Raw genomic sequence first — 19,164 nt, forward strand, 5'->3', positions numbered from 1 at the left:
GCGGCCTCAGCGGCGGTGGCGGGGCCTGGGCGCGGATCCCCGGCCTGAAGGGCCCCGGAGCCGCCGCCGCCCCCGGCCCGGCCCCCGCGCTCTGCCCGAACCGGAGCGGCGCCGTCCGGGGGCACCGCCAACTCTCGCGAGACCCGCCCGCAACTCTCGCGATAGCGCCGCGGCCGCCCCTCCCTCGCCCCGCGCGAGTCCTCCTCGTCCGCGAGTCCTCTCGGAGATGGGCGGGGGCGCGCGCTCGTCCTCTCGCGAGAGCCGCGAAATCGCGCGGCCCGTCGGCTTCTCCGCGAACTTTATTGGGGCGCGGGGCGGGGACAGCGCCCCCTAGCGCCCGGCCCGCAACAAAGCTCCATGGCGGCGCCGCCGCCCCGCCGGTCCGGCCTCCCGCCGCTCTCCCGCTCCGCCGCACTACGCCCTAAAGCCGCCGGCGGGTCGCTGTGGAGCCCGCCCCGGCGCACCGCCGGGTAACGGGCGGTTAAGGCTCCGTTAGAGCTGCACTGCGGCCGCCGCCGCGCTTCCAGGAGGCTGAGGGGGCGGGGCGTGCTGCCGCCTGGGCCACGCCCACCCCCTGCGCGCGCGGGCGCGGCGGAGTCTCGCGAGAGCGCGGGAGCGCAGCCGCGGGCGCAGCGATGGCGGCGGCCGCCGCCGTGTGAGGGCCAGGGCGGCCCGCCCCGGCCGCCGCCCCCGCTCCCCGCCCGGCCCGATCCCTCTCCCGGTCCCTCTCTGCCCCTCTCGATCCCGCCCCCGGACCTGCAGTATGAAGGCAGCGCCGGGCAGCGCCGAGGGTGAGTGCGGCGCGAGGGAGGCGGGGGTTCCCACCGGCCCCGTGAGGGAACGAGGGGCGATCTGAGGGGATCCCTGTGGATCCGAGGGCGTCCCTGTTGATCCGAGGGGGTCCCTGTGGATCCGATGGGATCCCTGTGGATCCGGGGGGATCTCTGTGCATCCGAGGGGATCCCTGTGGATCCGAGGGGATCCCTGTGGATCCGTGGGGGTCCCTGTGGATCCGAGGGGGATCCCTGTGGATCCGAGGGGGTCTCTGTGGATCCGGGGCTGCGGGTCTGGGCAGCCCCGGGCTGGGGCTGAGGTGTCGCCCCGAAACGTGAAACGGGAGAGGGTCATAAAGGCGATTTGGGATCTGGGGCACCGCTGTGCCGAGGAGGGGCCGCGGAGCCGGGCCTGGCTGGAGGAGAGAGGGTTGAGAGGGGGTCCCGTCAATCCGGACAGGAATCTCCAGGGGCTGTCACAGGGTGGTGCCGGACTCTGTTCGGCGACAGGACAGAGGAGTGATGGCCAGAAACCGAAACACAACAAGTTCCACCTCTACATGAGGAAGAGTTTCTTTCCGGGACGGTGTCAGAGCTGCCCAGGGAGGGGGGGGAGTCTGTCGGAGATATTCTACACCCACCTGGGCACGTTCCAGGTGACCCTGCCTTATCAAGGGGCTTGGGCTGGGTGATCTGCAGAGGTCCCTTCCAGCTCTCTCCTGGGATTCTGGACAACTCGCTGTTGGTTGGGGAGGGGGCTTGAATCAGGTGAGCTCCAGGGATCCCTCCCCACCTCCAGCATCCTGTGGTGATGCAGCTGAGAGGTATAAAGTGCCTGAAAACAAAATCCCAGAATAGCTGGGGTTGGAAGGGACCTCTAGAGATCATCTAGTCCAACCCCTCTGCCGAGGCAGGGTCACCTGGAGAGAGGCTGTGGGTGGGTTTGGAATGTCTCCAGAGCAGGAGACTCCAAAACATCCAGCATATATTCATTTGCTCCTTACACTTGGATTTGGAGAGCTCACTGTGAGGTCTGTGGGCTGGGAGAGCATCACTAAGGAACCCAAACCGTGGAAGTTTGGCAGGTGGAAATCACAGGATCCTGTGAGGTGACACTAAAATGTCATGTTTGCCTTGGACCCTCTGGTGCCAGCAACAGGGTTTATTCTGGAATGATGTCCACTGGGATTTTTTTACATGGAAGTGTGGAAAGCTCTGACTCTTGGCAATAAAATACATGATTTGAGTGTTCCTAAAAGAGTGCTGTCCAAACACTGCTGGAGCTCTGGCAGCCCTGGGGCTGTGCCCATTCCCTGGGGAGCCTGGGCAGTGCCCAGACACTCTCTGGGGGAAGAACCTTTCCCAAAATCCAACCTGAACCTCCCTGGCTCAGCTCCAGCCACTCCCCCGAGTCCTGGTGTGGGACAGGAGTGTGTCTGAGCACAGAACTTGTGACAAATGCCAGTTGGAATGACTTGGTTGAGGCTTTTTAATGATGGAAGGTGTGAAGACCTTTCAAGAAGTTGGGAGAGAGAACAGAGAGGGAATCCAGGACACAAACCCTCACCTCACTGATTTAACCCCGTGTTCCCCACACCCTCAGTTTCCTGCCCCAGGGAAACATGGGGATCCTGTCCTGGCAGAACTGCCCCTGCTGGGGCCACATCACTCAGGGATTGTGCAGAACAGGAGCTGGGCATTTACCAGACAGGCATTCCACAGGATTATCCTGGTCTTTTAGTTTTAACAGCCTGGGATATTCCGTAACATTTACCTCACCTCGAGATCTGGGGTTAAACCAGCAGCGAGTAAATTCTTTGAAGTCATCTCCAGCTTGAAGGTGGAAAGAGTTTTATTCCTAAACTGATTTATAAAACTTTCCTGAACCATTCCTGTCCCCCAGAGGCGGAGAAGCTGAACAAGATGAGCTCCCTCCTGGAAAGGCTCCACGCCAAGTACAGCCAGAACAGGCCCTGGACAGAAACCATGAAGTTGGTCCGTCAGGTCATGGTGAGCATTGCTGGGCTCTGCCAGGGCCTGCCTGGGGCTCCTCTGGGGATGGTTTTGTGTTGGATTCTTAGATCTCTTCAAGATGTTTTTGTTGTGTCCAGGACCTCACTCTCTTCTGAGGGATGTCCAAACCCTCCCTGCCTGATGTGCCTTTCCCTCCCCTAATTACAGATTAATTGCCAGTTCAGTGCCAGGAAAAGTGTCAAACTTGTATTTTCTGCTGCTCACCCTTCTAGGATATTGTTTGGTGGAGCAGTTTGTTCACTCCACACTCAGTGTTGGCTTAGTCAAAAATGGATTTGAAATATTGGCCTGGGTGGGGGAAGGAGGAGCAGGGGGCAGGGGAGAGCTACAGCAAAGCCTCCTGCCCGTACTCAGGTGTTAAAAGTTTGCTTGGCTCTTTATTTTCCTGTCACCTCTTCTAAAACTCTCAGCTTTGACCTATAAAAAATTGCTACATTCTCTTCTTCCAGCTGAGCAAGTTGCTTAAAAGAAAATAAATCGATTCCAGGCCTGCCTTTGCAATCTGCTTGCAAACAGATACTGTTCACCTACAGGAACCATGGTGGTAGAATTTGGTGATGAAATCTAATCTGCTTTTAATTATCTAAATAAACCTCACTTGGCTGCACAAAAGTTGCCATGATTCCCTCCTACTGAGGGACAAGGAAAAATCACCTTTTTTCTTCTGTCTGCCCAAGGAAAAACGAGTGGTGCTGAACTCAGGGGGACACCAGCACCTGGTGAGCTGCTTGGAGACTCTGCAGAAGGCCCTGAAAGGTTGGTGTGTTCTCTGTGTGCTCTCCACAGGTGGAAAATCCTATGGAAATTCTCCATAAAAACACACACAGGGTGTTGCTGGGGTGTTTCACAGCGTTCCTGGTGCTCAGGGGTTCATCAGCATGCTGAGTTCAGTACCAGGCAGGACAGTCAGCACTGGCTGTGCTGTTTTTATTGAGAAAATCCTCCCTCTGTCCAGAGCAGCTGTGGCTGCCCCATCCCTGGCAGTGTCCAAGGCCAGGTTGGACAGGGCTTGGAGCACCCTGGGATAGTGGAAGGTGTCCCTGCCCATGGCAGGGGTGGGACTGGATGGGCTTTAAGGTCCTTCCCAATCCAAACAGGAAATTTGAAAGAAATTTGTGTGGTAATTTTATGTATGAGCTTCAACATAAATCGGATGTTAAAAACTTTGAGCATCCAAGTTAAAAATTAACTAGCAGAGGGATAACATTAATTACAATCCCTTCCAGATGCTCAATAGCAGGCAAATCCAAATTATTTCCTGTGTCATTCCATGATTCTGTGAGTGCCCACACCTGGATTCCACTTGCAGAAGAAACTCCATTCTCTCCTTGCAGAGTGGGAATATTTTGGGTTTCTCTGTGCAGACCCTCGTGTCTGTTTGGGCACATGGGACAGTGTGAGCAGACCTGAGAGGGGAATAACCAGCTGAGATTTGGTTCATTGCTGATGCCTCATTCCCTAGGGAATGTTGGATCATTCCCTTAAACTTTGTTTTTTTGTTCCCTCCATGCAGTGTCATCTCTGCCCGCCATGACCGACCGCCTGGAGTCCATCGCCAGGCAGAGCGGGTGGGTCTCCTCCTTTGGCTCATGGCAAAGCCTTCTCCTGCTTCCCTGCCCACACCAGAACCTCCTGGGGCTTGGATTGGGGAGTTCTGTGTGCTTGGATTGGGGTGTTCTGTGTGCTTGGATTGAGGGGCTTCTGTGTTGGATTGGGGATTTTGCGTGCTTGGATTGTGGGATTTTATGAGTTTGGATCATGGGGTTTGTGTGCTTGAATTATGGGGGTTGTACGATGGATTGTGGGGGTTTGTGTGTTTGGATTTTGGGGTTTTGTGTGCTTGGATTGGGGGGCTTCTGTGTTGGATTGGGGATTTTGCGTGCTTGGATTGTGGGATTTTCTGTGTTTGAATTGTGGGATTTTGCGTGTTTGGATTGTGGGATTTTCTATGTTTGAATTATGGGGTTTGTATGATGGATTGTGGGGTTTTGTGTGCTTGGATTTTGGGGTTTTGTGAGCTTCGGTTGGGGGGTTTTGTGTGTTTGGATTTCGAGGTTTTATGAGCTTGGATTGTGGAGTTCTGTGTGCTTGGATTATGGGAGTTTTGTGTGCTTGGGTTGTGAGGGTTTGTGTGCTTGGATTGTGGGATTTTATGAGTTTGGATTGTGGGGTTTTGTGTGCTTGGATCGTGGGGTTTGTGTGCTTGAATTATGGGGTTTGTATGATGGATTGTGGGGTTTTGTGTGCTTGGATTATGGGGCTTGTGTGATGAAATGTGGGGTTTTGTGTGTTTGGATTTTGGGGTTTTGTGCGCTTGGGTTGAAGGGTTTTGTGTGTTTGGAATGTGGGGTTTGTGTGCTTGGATTGTGGGGTTTTGTGTTCTTGAATTATGGGGTTTGTGTGATGGATTTTGGGGTTTTGTGTGCTTGGATTGGGGGGTTTTGTGTGTTTGGATTTTGGGGTTTTATGAGCTTGGATTGTGGGGGATTTGTGTGATAGATTGGAGGGTTTTGTGTGCTTAGATTGTGGGATTTTATGAGCTTGGTTTGTGGGGGGGGGGGTTCTGTGCTTGGATTGTGGGATTCTATGAGCTTGGATTGTGGGGGGTTTGTGTGCTTGGATTGTAGGATTTTGCTTGCTTGGATTGGGGGTTTTGTGTGGGTTCTGTGTGGGTTTTTTGTGCTTGGATTGTGGGGGTTTGTGGGGTTTTCTGTTCGTCTCACAGCAATTTTTGTTCTCTTTCCTTGTGAAGCCTTGGATCCCACCTGAGCGCCAACGGCACCGAGTGTTACATCACCTCAGACATGTTTTATGTGGAAGTGCAGCTGGACCCCACAGGGCTGCTCTGTGATGTCAAGGTGGCTCACCATGGAGAAAACCCCGTGGTGAGTATTCCTGGGAAAGAGGAGCCTTCATGCTTTTGGGATTTCTGCTTATCTCCCTTTCTTCTGAGCAGGAAAATGGGTTTTATTTGACATTCCTTTAGACACAGAGTTACACCTTTGCTAAATCCTCCATGTAAAAGTAGTTTGCTAGAACTACTAGTTAGAAGTAGTTGTTAGAAGTACTAAATACTAACTAGTTGTTAGAAGTAAAATCCTCCATGGAGTAGTTTGCTCCTGTGGGATTTTCTAATCAATGCACACCATGGATTCACAACTTGCAAAATTATTTGAGGCTTAATTATTTGAATTACCTCAATGTTTCTGAGAATTTTGTGGCAGTTATCTCTGTGTTTCCAAGGAAAGGAAAGGATAGGGAAATTATTCTTACAAAGCTCAGATCTGGGAATGGAAAGTTCTCAAATGTGGAATGCTGGGAGAAAATGGTTTTACTGCCCTTGTGCACATGGAGGAGAGTTTGAGCTTGGTGTTTGATTGGCCTCTCCTCAAAACTACCCATCTTTAATATTCCTATGTAAACTCATAGATTTTCAACCTAAAGCTTCATACTTTGAGAAGTTTATTTCAAATTAATAATTTAAGGGGAAAATTTTTTACCTGGACTTATCCCAGCCAGGTTTGAGGGGCACAAGTAGAGCCACAGCAAGGTGTGATTGTGAGCATTGTGTGGCTTCCCAGGAAAAGCTGGTGCTTGGGAATTTCCCTGTCCTGAGCTGCACAAAGCCTGGAGTGGCTGCATCCCACACTGACATCTTTGTGTGTTCTTTCCTTTTCAGAGCTGTCCAGAGCTGGTGCAACATCTGAGGTGAGTGACAGGGGTGGCTTGTTGTGTTTTCTCACAGGTTTCTCTTTGCTGTGATGATCTGATGCTATTTGATGTCTGGAAACACAAAATTCTTCACAGCTGCTCCTTCCCCACAAAGTGTCTTCACTTCTCCAGGGGATTTTCTGCCTTTGGCTCAGATCTTGTGATTCTGGCTGCTGTGTGAGGCATCTTCAAAGCCCACAGCACATTAAAGCTGTATCATGTAAAGAACACATTTTCGTGTAGCAAAAGTCTTTTTTATTGAGTGGCTCAGCATCTTTATTAACATCACTTTTTAAAATGAAGAGTTATCTGTTGCTAACTTGAATACTTTGTAACTTTTCCTCCCTTTTTTTCTTTCAGAGAGAAAAATTTTGATGAGTTTTCTAAGCATCTGAGGGGACTTGTGAACCTGTATAAGCTGCCAGGGGACAAGTAAGTCTAAGATAGATTTATATCCACATACATAAAATAAAATAAAATAAAATAACAAGTCTAGAATACATTTATTTATATCCACACATATAAAATGAAAAAAAACCCTCCAAGCTTGTAGATTTTGGACTGCACAATTCCTTTCAATTTTTCTTATCCTGTTTTATTGTTTGTTGTTCTTTCCTTTTTTTTTTTTTTTTTTTCTCTTAGCAAACTTAAAACTAAAATGTACTTGGCTCTGCAGTCCTTGGAGTTGGATCTCCAAAAGATGGCTGGGATGTATTGGTAAGTTTGTGGTATCTGTGTGGTTTTGTAAATATCTATAAATGCTGAGAAATTAGTTTTTAACTGCAGGATTTGGTTGGAGGAGAGTCTAAAAGGCAAAATAAAAAGTTTATTTTTAAAGGATTTTAAAAGGATTCAATGATTATGTGTTTTGAATTGAGAAAGCTTTGGCCACGTTTCTCTGCTGTGAATTCAGTGCTAAACCAGCCATGCTGTGGAGGGTAAAGCAGCTTTAGTTTTGCCTGTACAGTGTGAAGTTTAGGATCAATCCCTCTTTGGGTCCCAGAAATGTGAATTTTGAGTTGAAATCAGTTTCAGCATATGGATTTTGGTTTCAGGTGTGACTGTGGCTTGTTTCAGACTGTGATTGTCTCTCTTGCAGGCAAGCCACCAATGCAAACCCCCTGGACAAGATCCTCCATGGCAGTGTTGGATATCTCACCCCCAGGAGTGGAGGTACTTGTGATTCACTCTTTAATTAAAGGAATTAACAAAAATTTATCTGTTCCTGGCCCCCAGTATGGCTGATAGTTTCACATCAACTGATGGAAAATAATAAAATAAAGGAGGGACCAAAGTCTTTGTGTGTTTTTGTGGCTTTGTGGGGTGGGGATGATCAGGTTGACCTCTCAGGATGCCTCATCAGGAGTTTTCTCTCCCCCAGGTCTCCTGATGAACCTGAAATATTACGTCTCCCCCTATGATTTGTTTGAGGATGGCACTGGAGCCCCCGTGGTTCTGCACGAGAACAATGGTAGGTCAGCTGTGGAGCTGCTGCTGCTGCTTGAAGGAGGGAAGGAGGCAGAATTCCAGCCCAGCTCTCTCTGCTGTCACCCTGTCCAGCAGGACACTCACAGGGTTTATTGGGCCCAGGTGTAGACACTGACCCCAGGTGACCACTGACCATTGGACCCTGTGGCTGTGCTGGAGCTGGAGCTGGGCTCCTGTGGGGTGACACTTTGCAGGCAGAGTCTTTTCCCTTGCAGTGAATCTCATTTTGTTTTGTTATCTGAATAAAAACATGGAATCCCAGAATGGTTTGGGTTTGGAGGGAGCTTAAAGCTCATCCAGTTCCAATCCCCTGCCATGGGCAGGAGCAGCTTCCACTATTCCAGGTCCCTCAGAGCCCTCGTGCCTCTCCCATCAAACTGGAAGATTGTTTTTATGCAAGGACATCTGGCTCTTGTTACGATGCCAAACCCAAGCTGCAGTTGTCAGGAAAAAAAAAAAAAAAGAGGGGGAAATTATCCAAGATCATTATTTGTTTTGCTTTGCAAAGAGCAAACTATGAACTCGCAAATGCATTTGGAAAATATTTTGGGAATGACACAATTGGTCCACCTGGCAAGAGGGAAGTGGAGCTTTGGGTGGAACAGTCAGTTTGGCTGTTGTCCATTTGGGCCTGAAGGTGAACAGTGAACTCTGTGCCTTGTGGGTGATATTTTATGGAATCACAGAATATTTTGTGTTGGAAGAGACACTAAGGCTCATCCAGCTCCATGGGCAGGGACACCTTCCACTATCCCAGATTGCTCCAATCCCCATCCAGCTTGGCCTTGAACACTTCCAGTGATGGAGAGTATATTTAGTCCATATTTAATCCACAAAACTTGCCACTGGTGAGTGGTTTTTTTTCCATCAGCTCATGTCATTGTTGGATTTTTCTCCTGCTTTCCCCCCGCAGTTCCTCGCTCGCTGGGGATGAACGTGTCGGTGACAGTCGAGGGAACCATGGCAATGCACAAACTTCCAATTGCTCCCCTGATCATGGGCTCCCACCCTGTGGACAGCAAAGGGTAAGGGCAGAGCACGAGCCCAGCATCGTCACAGCACTATATGAATTCCACATGTGCTGCTTTGAGGCCAAGAAACGCCTGTTTCAGGTGCTTCTGAGGAGTGCCTTCATTTTTAAGGTGGAACAAAGTGTATTTGAGCAAACATAAATGTTGTGTCAGTTGACAGGACCTTTTGTCCCCCTGATCTTCCAGGACTCCATCTTTCTCCTCGATCACCAGTGCCAACAGCGTGGATTTGCCCGCCTGTTTCTTCCTGAAATTCCCACGTCCCATTCCAGTGTCTCGAGCCTTCATCCAGAAACTCCAGAGCTGCACAGGTGGGTTGCAGACCTGTCAAACCCATCTCTGGGGTTTTATTAATGTTCCCTCGTTTCTATCAGTAAATGTTGCTGATTTTTGAGTGCCTGGGGAGTTGCTGGGGGGTTTTCAGTCAAACCTGCTTTTCCCACCATCTCTCCCTGGCTGCCAGGTGCCATCATTCCTGTCTTGTCCCCTCAGGTATCCCACTGTTTGACACACCACCCACCTTTGTGCCCCTGTACGAGCTGATCACGCAGTTTGAGCTGTCCAAGGAGGCTGATCCCCTGCCCCTGAACCACAACATGCGCTTCTACGCCGTAAGTGTGAGCTCCCAGCCAGCCTGGGACACCCCCTCTGCTGCATTTCAGGGGGTTTCAGGTTTCAGACACTCTTTCAGGTGTCCTCCGAGTGGGATAAACAAAATGAGTTCTGTGTTTGTTCACAGACAAAACTCGTTCTTGGAGCATTAGGATTCAGGTTCCCAGAGGAGTGTGGCTGCCCCATCCCTGGCAGTGTCCAGGGCCAGGTTGGACAGGGCTTGGAGCAATCTGGGATTGTGGGAAGTGTCCCAATCCCTGGCACTGGATGGGATTTAAGGTCCTCCCAACCCAAACCATTCCATGATTCTGTGATGACCATGGTGCTTAGGAAAACTAGTTATTGAAAGGTGCTTTGCTGTTGGAGTGCAGGGAGGAGAGCAGAGGGGCTGAGCCTTCCCAGGATCTGTCCCTTCCTTTTGTCCAGTGATGTGTGGCTGAATGAATTGCAGCATTTTGGGAGAAATCCTTAAATTTCTGGATGAGTATTAACTCCAGAGGATTCTCTCCCCAGAGGAGATGCCATCCAGTGTGAAACTGTTTTAGTGGGAACAGTGAATGAACAGCGAATGCTGTTGGGCAGTACTATTTCTGAGGAATTAAAATCATGTTTTCCTTGTTCAGAGTGGAAGGAAAACATCCTCAGTGTTTGTCCCTGTCAGCCAGAAAGGTGACATGGTGTCAGCATCACCTGGGCACTGCTGGATGCCCGTTATCCACTTTTACCTGTTTCTAGAGGACACAAAAGAACCACACTCACCCATCAAGTTGAGAAGTGAGAAGAGAAAGAGAAAATTTACTATGGTTTGGGGTTTAAATAGGGTTTGGAATTTGGTCAGGGATTGGGGGATGAGAGTAACACCTCTCTGACCCCAGTGGTCAACTTAGAAGTCCATCAATTTGTCCTTCCCCCTGGAAGGAATGCGTTTTTTACAAAATATCAGTCTTTGTTTTTTTGTTACAAGCCTAAGAAAGCTCCAGTAGAAACGTGAAAACATCAGAAGGCTGAAAAAAAAAAATGAGACCAACAGTACCCAAGGGCTAAAGCAGGGATTGTTTGTCAGGCCCTTCCAGGACAGCAGCACTGTTACTTCCTGAACAAAGACGCTCCTCTCCCGGACGGACGAAGCCTCCAGGGGACTCTGATCAGCAAAATCGCCTTCCAGCACCCGGGGCGGGTGCCCCTCATCCTCAACCTGATCCGGCACCAGGTGGCCTACAACACCCTCATCGGCAGCTGTGTCAAGAGGACAGTCCTGAAGGAAGGTGGGTGCCACCTCCAGAGGAATGTGGAGTGGGAATGATGAACACTGGGGAGTTTTCCTCGTAAGCACTGAGGCCTTTTCTGCTTCTGTTATTTTTTTTCCCTGTGGGGGGAAAAAAATCCCCTTATTTTTTTTTCTGTGTGGAGGTTTTGAGGTTCTGGTTCATCTCCACCGTTCCCTCAGTTAATGATTCTCGTGCCTTTCAGATTCCCCTGGGATCCTGCAGTTTGAAGTTTGTCCTCTGTCTGACTCCTGTTTCAGTGTATCCTTCCAGCACCCCGTGAACGACTCCCTGGTGTGTGGTAAGTGTGGTGTGTGGGCTCAGGGGCAGCAGGAGCAGCGTTTGTGGGAAGGCTGGCAGGGTTTCCTCACCCTCTGGGCAGGATTTTGATCTCTCCCTGCTCTCTTGCAGTGGTGATGGATGTGCAGGACTCCAGCCATGTGAACTGTAAGCTGTACAAAGGGCTGTCAGATGCCCTCATCTGTACAGATGATTTCATTGCCAAGGTTGTTCAGAGGTAAGCTGGGATGAGCTCTGGTCCACCTCGTGTTTATCCAGCAGTTCTGGAGCTGTTCTGTGGTTGTTTGGAAGAGAGAAGAACTCAGAGCCATGCCAGACAGAGAATTCAATGCCAGACATTGAACTGGAGCTAGTTATTTTTGAGTTTGTTGTTTACACAGGGCTTTTATCCAGGTTCCCTCACCTCAGTCACATTCAGAACAGAGCAGGACGTTCACAGGGCACTCCTGTCACCTTTTGAGTGGGAACCCTGGTTTTGCTTTCAGCACATTATAGACTTGTTATCCCTGAGGAGAATGGAGTGTTATCACTGATTTTTGAGCTCAAAAAGCTGCCCCTGCCCCTGGTGGAGGGGTGGAACTGGATGGGCTTTAAGCTCTTCCAACCAGAGCCATCCTGAGATCTTTATAAGGTTGTAGGAAATCAGGTTTGCCAAGCTTAGATAAAGGTGTTTTCTGCCAGAACTGGAGTAACAACCCAGATTCCTTCATGAACACAAGACAAGGGGGAATGGCTTTAAACTGAAACAGTAGTTCTAGATGGGATATTGGGAAGAAATCCCTCCCTGTGAGGGTGGGGATGCCCTGACACAGAGTGCCCAGAGAAGCTGTGGCTGCCCCTGGATCCCTGGAAGTGTCCAGGGCCAGGCTGGATGGGGTTTGGAGCAGCCTGGGACAGTGGGAGGTGTCCCTGCCCCTGGGACTGGATGGGCTTTAAGGCCCCTTCCAAACCAAAGCATTCCATGATTCTATGATTGCATCCTGTGCTTTTTAACTACCAGATAATGCTCTGTCAGCTGTGAGTTATTAGAGATAATTGATTAATTCTCCCTCCATGACTGCAAGTGCAGGATAGGAGTGGTGGAAGAAGTGTGAATCCAAGCAGAACAGCAGGACATAAAACCTGGACCTGCTGCTCTCCTGTGCAAGTGGTCGTTTTAAACCTGCTGGAGGTGTAAAACCTGCCCAGTGACCTCTGCTGAGGGCAGCCAGCCCCAGCCTGACCCTGTGCTGTGTCTTGCAGGTGCATGTCCATCCCTGTCACCATGAGAGCCATCCGTAGGAAAGCAGAAACCATCCAAGCTGACACGCCAGCCCTGTCCCTCATTGCAGAGACAGTTGAAGACATGGTGAAGAAAAACCTGCCCCCAGCCAGCAGCCCAGGGTATGGCATGACCACAGGCAGCAACCCAATGAGTGGGACCACCACCCCAACCAACACTTTTCCTGGGGGGCCCATCACTACTTTGTTTAACATGAGCATAAGCATGAAAGAGAGGCATGACTCGGTGGGCCATGGGGAGGACTTCAGCAAAGTGTCTCAGAACCCTATTCTCACTAGTTTGTTGCAGATCACAGGGAATGTGGGGTCTACCATTGGCTCAAGTCCAACCCCTCCCCACCACACACCACCACCAGTATCCTCACCAGCCAGCAACACCAAGAACCACCCCATGCTCATGAACCTTCTTAAGGAGAATCCCCCTCAGGATTTCTCCACTCTGTATGGGAGCAGCCCTCTGGAAAGGCAGAACTCTTCCTCTGGCTCCCCTAGAATGGAAATGGGCCCTGGGGGGAATAAGCAAAAGAAAAAAAAATCCCGCATGCCAGCCGACAAACCCAAGCACCAGACTGAGGACGATTTCCAGAGGGAGCTCTTTTCCATGGATGTTGACTCGCAGAACCCCATTTTTGACGTCAACATGACTGCAGACACACTGGACACCCCTCATATTACTCCAGCACCCAGCCAGTGCAGCACTCCTCCTACCACCTACCCGCAGGCGCTCCCGCACGCGCAGCCCAGTATCCAGAGGATGGTTCGCCTGTCCAGCTCGGACAGCATCGGGGCCGATGTCACCGACATCCTCTCGGATATAGCCGAGGAGGCCTCCAAGCTGCCCACCAGCACTGAGGACTGCCCGCCCATCGGGACTCCAGTCAGAGATTCTTCTAGTTCAGGACATTCACAAAGTGCCCTCTTTGACCCCGATGTTTTTCAGACCAACAGTAGCGAGAACCCCTACACAGACCCCGCCGACCTGATCGCGGACGCCGCTGTCAGCCCCAACAGCGACTCCTCCAACCATTTTTTTCCAGACGGGGTAGATTTCAACCCTGACTTGCTGAACAGCCAGAGCCAGAGTGGTTTTGGGGAGGAATACTTTGATGAGAGCAGTCAGAGCGGAGACACTGATGATTTCAAGGGCTATGCCCCCCAGGCTCTAACTAATTTGGGGGTGCAAGTCTTGGGGGCTGACGGGGGGGAAAATAAATTTAAGGGGAGCACTCCGTCCGATACGGTGGATTTTAGTATTATTGCAGCTGCCAGCAAAGCACTGGGGTCCTCTGACATCATGGAGCACCACAGTGGAGGTCAGAGCCCTTTGCTGAACACGGGGGATTTAGGGAAAGAGAAGTCTCAGAAACGGGTAAAGGAAGGCAATGGGTCTGGAGGTGCCATGGCAGGTGCTGGGATAGATGGGAAGCCAGGGAAGCGCAGCCGGACGCCATCCAGCGATGGCAAAAGCAAAGAGAAACTTCCAAAGCGGAAGAAGCAGGAGACAGATGGGAAATCCCCATCCCACAGTTCATCCAACAGGCCCTTCACGCCACCAGCAAGCACAGGTGGGTCCAAATCTCCAGGGAGTTCGGGCAGATCCCAGACTCCTCCCGGGGTAGCTACTCCTCCTATTCCAAAAATAACCATTCAGATCCCAAAAGGAACAGTGACTGTTGGCAAACCATCTTCACACGGCCAGTACACGAGTAGTGGTTCTGTCACCTCCTCCAGCAGCAAAAGCCATCATAGCCATTCTTCCTCCTCCTCCTCTTCTTCCTCCTCTTCAACCTCAGGCAAAATTAAAAACAAATCAGAAGGGTCTTCTGGCTCAAAGATGAGCAGCAGCCTCTACTCCAGCCAAGGCGGCTCCGGTTCGGGTCAGTCCAAGGGCTCGTCCCAGTCGGTGGGAAAGCCAGGATCCTCCCCCATCACCAAGCACGGCCTCAGCACCGGCTCTGGCAGCACCAAGATGAAACCTCAAGGAAAGCCATCGTCCCTCATGAACCCTTCCATGAGCAAACCAAACATCTCCCCGTCGCACTCGAGGCCCTCGGGGGGTTCTGACAAACTTGCCTCTCCCATGAAACCTGTCCCAGGTACTCCCCCGTCATCTAAAGCGAAGTCACCCATCAGTTCAGGTTCTGGGGGGTCCCACATGTCTGGGACTGGATCGAGCTCGAGCATGAAATCGTCTTCAGGAATGGGATCCTCTGGGTCTATGTCACAGAAACCGCCTCCCTCGTCCAACTCTTCCACAGCATCTTCATCTTCCTTTTCATCCAGTGGGTCTTCCATGTCTTCGTCCCAGAACCAGCATGGAAGCTCCAAAGGCAAGTCCCCGAGCAGAAACAAGAAGCCATCGCTGACCGCGGTCATCGACAAGCTGAAGCACGGGGTGGTCACGAGCGGGCCTGGCGGGGACGACCCCATGGATGGACAGATGGGGCCGAGTTCCAATTCCTCAAGCCATACAATGTCCTCCAAGCACAACATGTCTGGAGGGGAGTTCCAGGGAAAGCGGGAGAAGAGCGACAAGGAGAAATCGAAGGTCTCTGTCTCTGGAGGATCTGTCGACTCTTCCAAGAAGAACTCGGATTCCAAAAACGTCGGAAGCACCGGAGTGGCCAAAATTATCATCAGCAAACACGATGGTGGCTCCCCCAGCATTAAAGCCAAAGTAACTCTGCAGAAACCCGGGGAAGGGGGCGGGGACGGTCTGAGGCCTCAGATGGCTTCTTCCAAAAGCTACGGATCCCCCCTGATCAGCGGCTCCACCCCCAAACACGAGCGCTGCTCCCCCAGCCACAGCAAATCCCCGGCCTACACCCCCCAGAACATCGACAGCGAGAGCGAGTCGGGCTCTTCCATCGCCGAGAAATCCTACCAGAACAGCCCCAGCTCCGACGACGGCATCCGGCCCCTGCCCGAGTACAGCGCCGAGAAGCACAAGAAGCACAAAAAGGAGAAGAAAAAAGTGAAAGACAAAGACAGGGACAGAGAGCGGGAGCGGGATAAGGACAGGGACAAGAAGAAATCCCACGGCATGAAGCCCGAGAGCTGGTCCAAGTCCCCGATCTCGGCCGATCAGTCTCTGTCCATGGCCAGCAACGCCATCCTCTCGGCCGAGCGGCCGTCCCGGGCCAGCCCCGAGTTCCTCATTGGGGAGGAAGATGATGATCTCATGGATGTTGCTCTGATTGGCAATTAATTCTCCCAGATGAGCTGTCTGCAGGTTCCTGGAGGGAAGGAAGGAAGGATTCATCCCCAACCTGCCACGCGGATCTTCACGGGGTGTGTTTGGAGAGGGGAAAAAATCAGTATTTCCAAGGTGTTTCCAAGGTTTTCAGACCACCAAGGTCTGTGCAGGAGGATGTGAGTGCCAGCATCCAAATCCCTGCCTGTGGCCTTCATCCTGTGGGCACTTCCATTCTTCCTGAATTTATGAGTATTATCATCCCTGTTGGAGTTAACGGGGATGAAGCTGAGTGTGGGAATGTGGGAGCAGCTCCCAAATGGAGCAAACAGACATAGGCTGGTCTGGGACATCCCAGTCCCTCTGCCCTCTTCCCATTCAGGATAAGCTCCTTTTGGATCTAGGAAGTTTTAAAGTAATTATTTTAGGAAATGTTTTAGGGATGGGTTTTAATTCTTTGGAAGAAGGAAAACCACGAGGTTTTTAATTTATTTTATTGCCACGGCATTCCTTCATTCAATGCCCAGCTCAGCATGGTGCCTCTGGCACGAGCTGGGCACTGTTTCTTCATGGAAATCAGGATTTTATCCCAGGTCACAGCTCTGAGGGATTTGCTGCTGCCTTGGTTTTGCCTTCCCACTTGTTTTCACTATTTATTCACCTCCGTGTGGGAACACCTCGTGCTCCTTGTTTCCCCCCAACGAGAATTTGGGTAGAGCCCATGGGTTTGGGCAGCTCTGCAGCTTTGGTGACATTCCAGCATGGTGAAATTCCAGCAAATCTCAATGGCAGAGGGACTCCTGTCTGCACCAACGAGCTTCCCTGGAATCTCCTCGTGCTGCTGAGCTGGGAATTGTGGTCACACACGGGAGAACTGCCCTGGGAAGGATTGTCTGGCTAAAGGAACTGCGTCCTGCTTGGAAAAATATCCCAGAGTGGCTCAGCTGGGATCAGAGTTGCAGCAGAAGTGTTGATTTCCTTAAAAGATGGATTTTCCTCTTTTGGCTGGAATTAGGAGCATGACTCAGGCATCCTCTCCGGGCTGATCTTGTGGTCCCTGAAAGGAAAAGAGACTCAGGAGAGTGTTTTATTTTTAAAAGCAGTTTAATCTGATTCACTGAAGAGGAATGTGGGAAATCAGGAGTTCTGCAAACACATCTCCTTTGGAATTATGTACTGAGCAGGATCCTGCTCCCACTGGATTTTGCTGTTGGTGCTGGAGGCCAGGATTTCCCTGTGGGAATGAGATTGTGCTTCACCTTTGGGAATGCAGCGTGAAAAGATGTCAAGGATATGATTTTCTTTTAAAACCACTGAAATTTCCCATCCTGGGCTGACCCCAGGGGTACCCCAGGAAAGCTGTTTGGTTTCCAGCTTTTTGGAAAGTCTTTTTAGTAGGTTGGCAACTATCCCATTAATTGTAGGGATTTTTCACCCCTTCCTCCTGCCTCCAGTGTAATTCCCAGAGCATGGGAGCCCGAATTTCTCCCAAGCTTCACCCTTCTCATATTTTCCAGTATTTATCCCTTGCTCCTGGTGTCCTGCACGCCACAACCTCCCCCTCATCAGAGCTGGAAGTGATAGGAAAGCAGGAACTGAATCCAAACCTGGAGGGAGCAAAGGCTGATACCTGACGCAGTGTTGGACTGTGGGGGGCTGCAAGGACAATGTCAGGAGTGCAATCCCAGAGGAATTCAGCTGGAAATCCTGCTCCAGGGGCTCCCTTGGGAACGGTGCCAGCTCAGCCTCTGGAGAGCTGACTGTCCCCCTTGCCTGTTTTTATTTAATCCTAGTTTTTTGTGACAAAAGGCCTTCTGAGATCTATTCTGAGTTGTGTGAGGGCACCACCGGCCTTCCAAAAGAAGCACTTTCAAGTGGAATCCAGGTTGGGAATCCCCCCAGGATGGCTCTCTGGACTGCTCCTTAGCCAGAGCTGTGTTTTCCTGCTGTGCAGCATTGCTGAAAGTCAGAAGGGAGTCCCCGTTCAGCAGCAAAATTGACACAAAAACCTGTTTTAAAGGAGCAAGCTGCACTCGTTTCCTCTCCCCTCACCCAGACCAAAGCTCAGTATCCAAAATTCCCCCTGTGGAAGGTGGGAACAGAGGGAACAACGTCTCCTCCAGGCACTGCAGGAGGCACGAGTCCCAGATTTAAAGCTTTTCACCCCATTTTGGTGCCCTGTCCCCTTCCAATGACGTCAGTCCTGGGGAGCTGAGGTGCGTGACCACGCAGAGGCTTTGGGGTGTCAGTGCTCGGGCTCTGAGAAATGGTTTATTTTTGGAGTATTTTTGCTTATTCTCGATTATTTTAACATCTTTCAGTATTTCAGAAAGATAAAAATAAAGTGAAAATTAAATATAAGCCAAACCTTTTAATCTCAGGTGGTGAAGCGAACACGGAGATTAAAAGAAACTGGTTCTTTTTCCTCGATTATCATGATGTACATATAAATCCCTGGCTGGAAAAATCGCTGGAATTGTGAATATCCCGGCTCCCGCGGCGGGTTTTTTTTTGGGCGGAAAGTGGAATTTCGACTTTTTTGGAAATATCGCAGAGAACATGTTTATTTACACGCAAATAAACCCCTTTGGTACAAAGCGGTGTCGGCTCGGTGCTGTGGGGGAGGCCCGGAAGGGCATCCCCGCCACGCTTGATTTTCCCGCGAGAATGACATCACCATGACGTCATCGCTGCGCGGGGCGCTGATTGGTTGAACTCGCTGCTCCCGGAAGGGAGCGGAGGGGCGGGGGACGCCCCCCTCTCCCCCCCCCCCGTTCCCGGGACCCCCGATCCCCGCAGCCCCCCGTTCACCGGGGGGAGGATCCTGCGGGCCCCCCGGAAAAGGGGGGCAGCGCCTCTCGCTCCGCACCGGGGGAGGGGGCGGGAGGACCCTGGCGGCGGCGCGATGGGGGCGGCGGCCTGCGGGGTAGGTGGGGGGGGAGCCTGGGTCGTGTGTCCCCCCCGTGTCCACCCGGTCCTTTCCCTTCCCCATCCCTTCTCCCTCCCCGGGACAACCCGGCTCCTGCATATCCCCAAGGCAGCCGCTGTCCTTCCCCCCTATCCCCGCTGTCCCCGCGGGCAGTCCCGCTCCCGGACCCTCTCCCTGCTCCCCATTTCCCTCACCCCTCTCTCCCTGCTGTCCTCCTCCTCCTCTCCGCACCCCCTTTTCTGGGCACTCCGGGTTCCCCTCCTCTCTCCCCTTTTCTCCCCTCCCCAAACCCTTCACTCCGCACCCCTCCGTGCGCCCCTCTCTCCTTCCCTTCCCTTCCCCTTCCCCTTCCCTTCCCCTTCCCCTTCCCCTTCCCCTTCCCTTCCCTTCCCTTCCCCTCCCTCTCCCCGGTCTCCCCCCCCCCCGGTGCTCCCCCCCTTTTCCCCGTCCCCTCCCCGCGGCGCGCGGCGGCCCCGCCGTCCAATGAGCGCGCTCGTTGCTGGCAGGTGCGGAGTGTTTTTGTTTTGGGTCGAAGTTGAGGCCGGAG

General features: G+C 51.7%; 1 protein-coding gene across 1 annotated transcript; it reads left to right on the forward strand.

Moving 5' to 3' along the window:
* Positions 1–701: 701 nt before the first annotated feature.
* On the forward strand, positions 702–18,279 carry MED1 (mediator complex subunit 1). Its single transcript, XM_083877844.1, has 17 exons — positions 702–791; positions 2,677–2,783; positions 3,485–3,563; positions 4,321–4,375; positions 5,560–5,692; positions 6,487–6,515; positions 6,879–6,950; positions 7,161–7,235; positions 7,618–7,691; positions 7,900–7,989; positions 8,920–9,031; positions 9,224–9,348; positions 9,530–9,648; positions 10,713–10,914; positions 11,120–11,215; positions 11,326–11,431; positions 12,457–18,279. Exons 1-17 carry the CDS (start codon positions 764–766, stop codon positions 15,701–15,703), a joined length of 4,749 nt encoding a protein of 1,582 aa, XP_083733970.1. The 5' UTR covers positions 702–763; the 3' UTR covers positions 15,704–18,279.
* The last annotated feature ends 885 nt before the right edge of the window (positions 18,280–19,164 follow it).

Source organism: Zosterops lateralis (genome assembly GCF_965231275.1).
Source record: "Zosterops lateralis genome assembly, chromosome: 24".
Classification (NCBI taxonomy): domain Eukaryota; kingdom Metazoa; phylum Chordata; class Aves; order Passeriformes; family Zosteropidae; genus Zosterops; species Zosterops lateralis.

Bases quoted from the DNA above. Each gene is read 5' to 3' on its own strand.
- MED1 (XM_083877844.1), top strand. From the start codon at position 764: ATGAAGGCAGCGCCGGGCAGCGCCGAGG. The intron at 792-2,676 runs GTGAGTGCGGCG...CCTGTCCCCCAG, and splicing joins AGCGCCGGGCAGCGCCGAGG to AGGCGGAGAAGCTGAACAAG. The intron at 3,564-4,320 runs GTTGGTGTGTTC...CCCTCCATGCAG, and splicing joins TCTGCAGAAGGCCCTGAAAG to TGTCATCTCTGCCCGCCATG.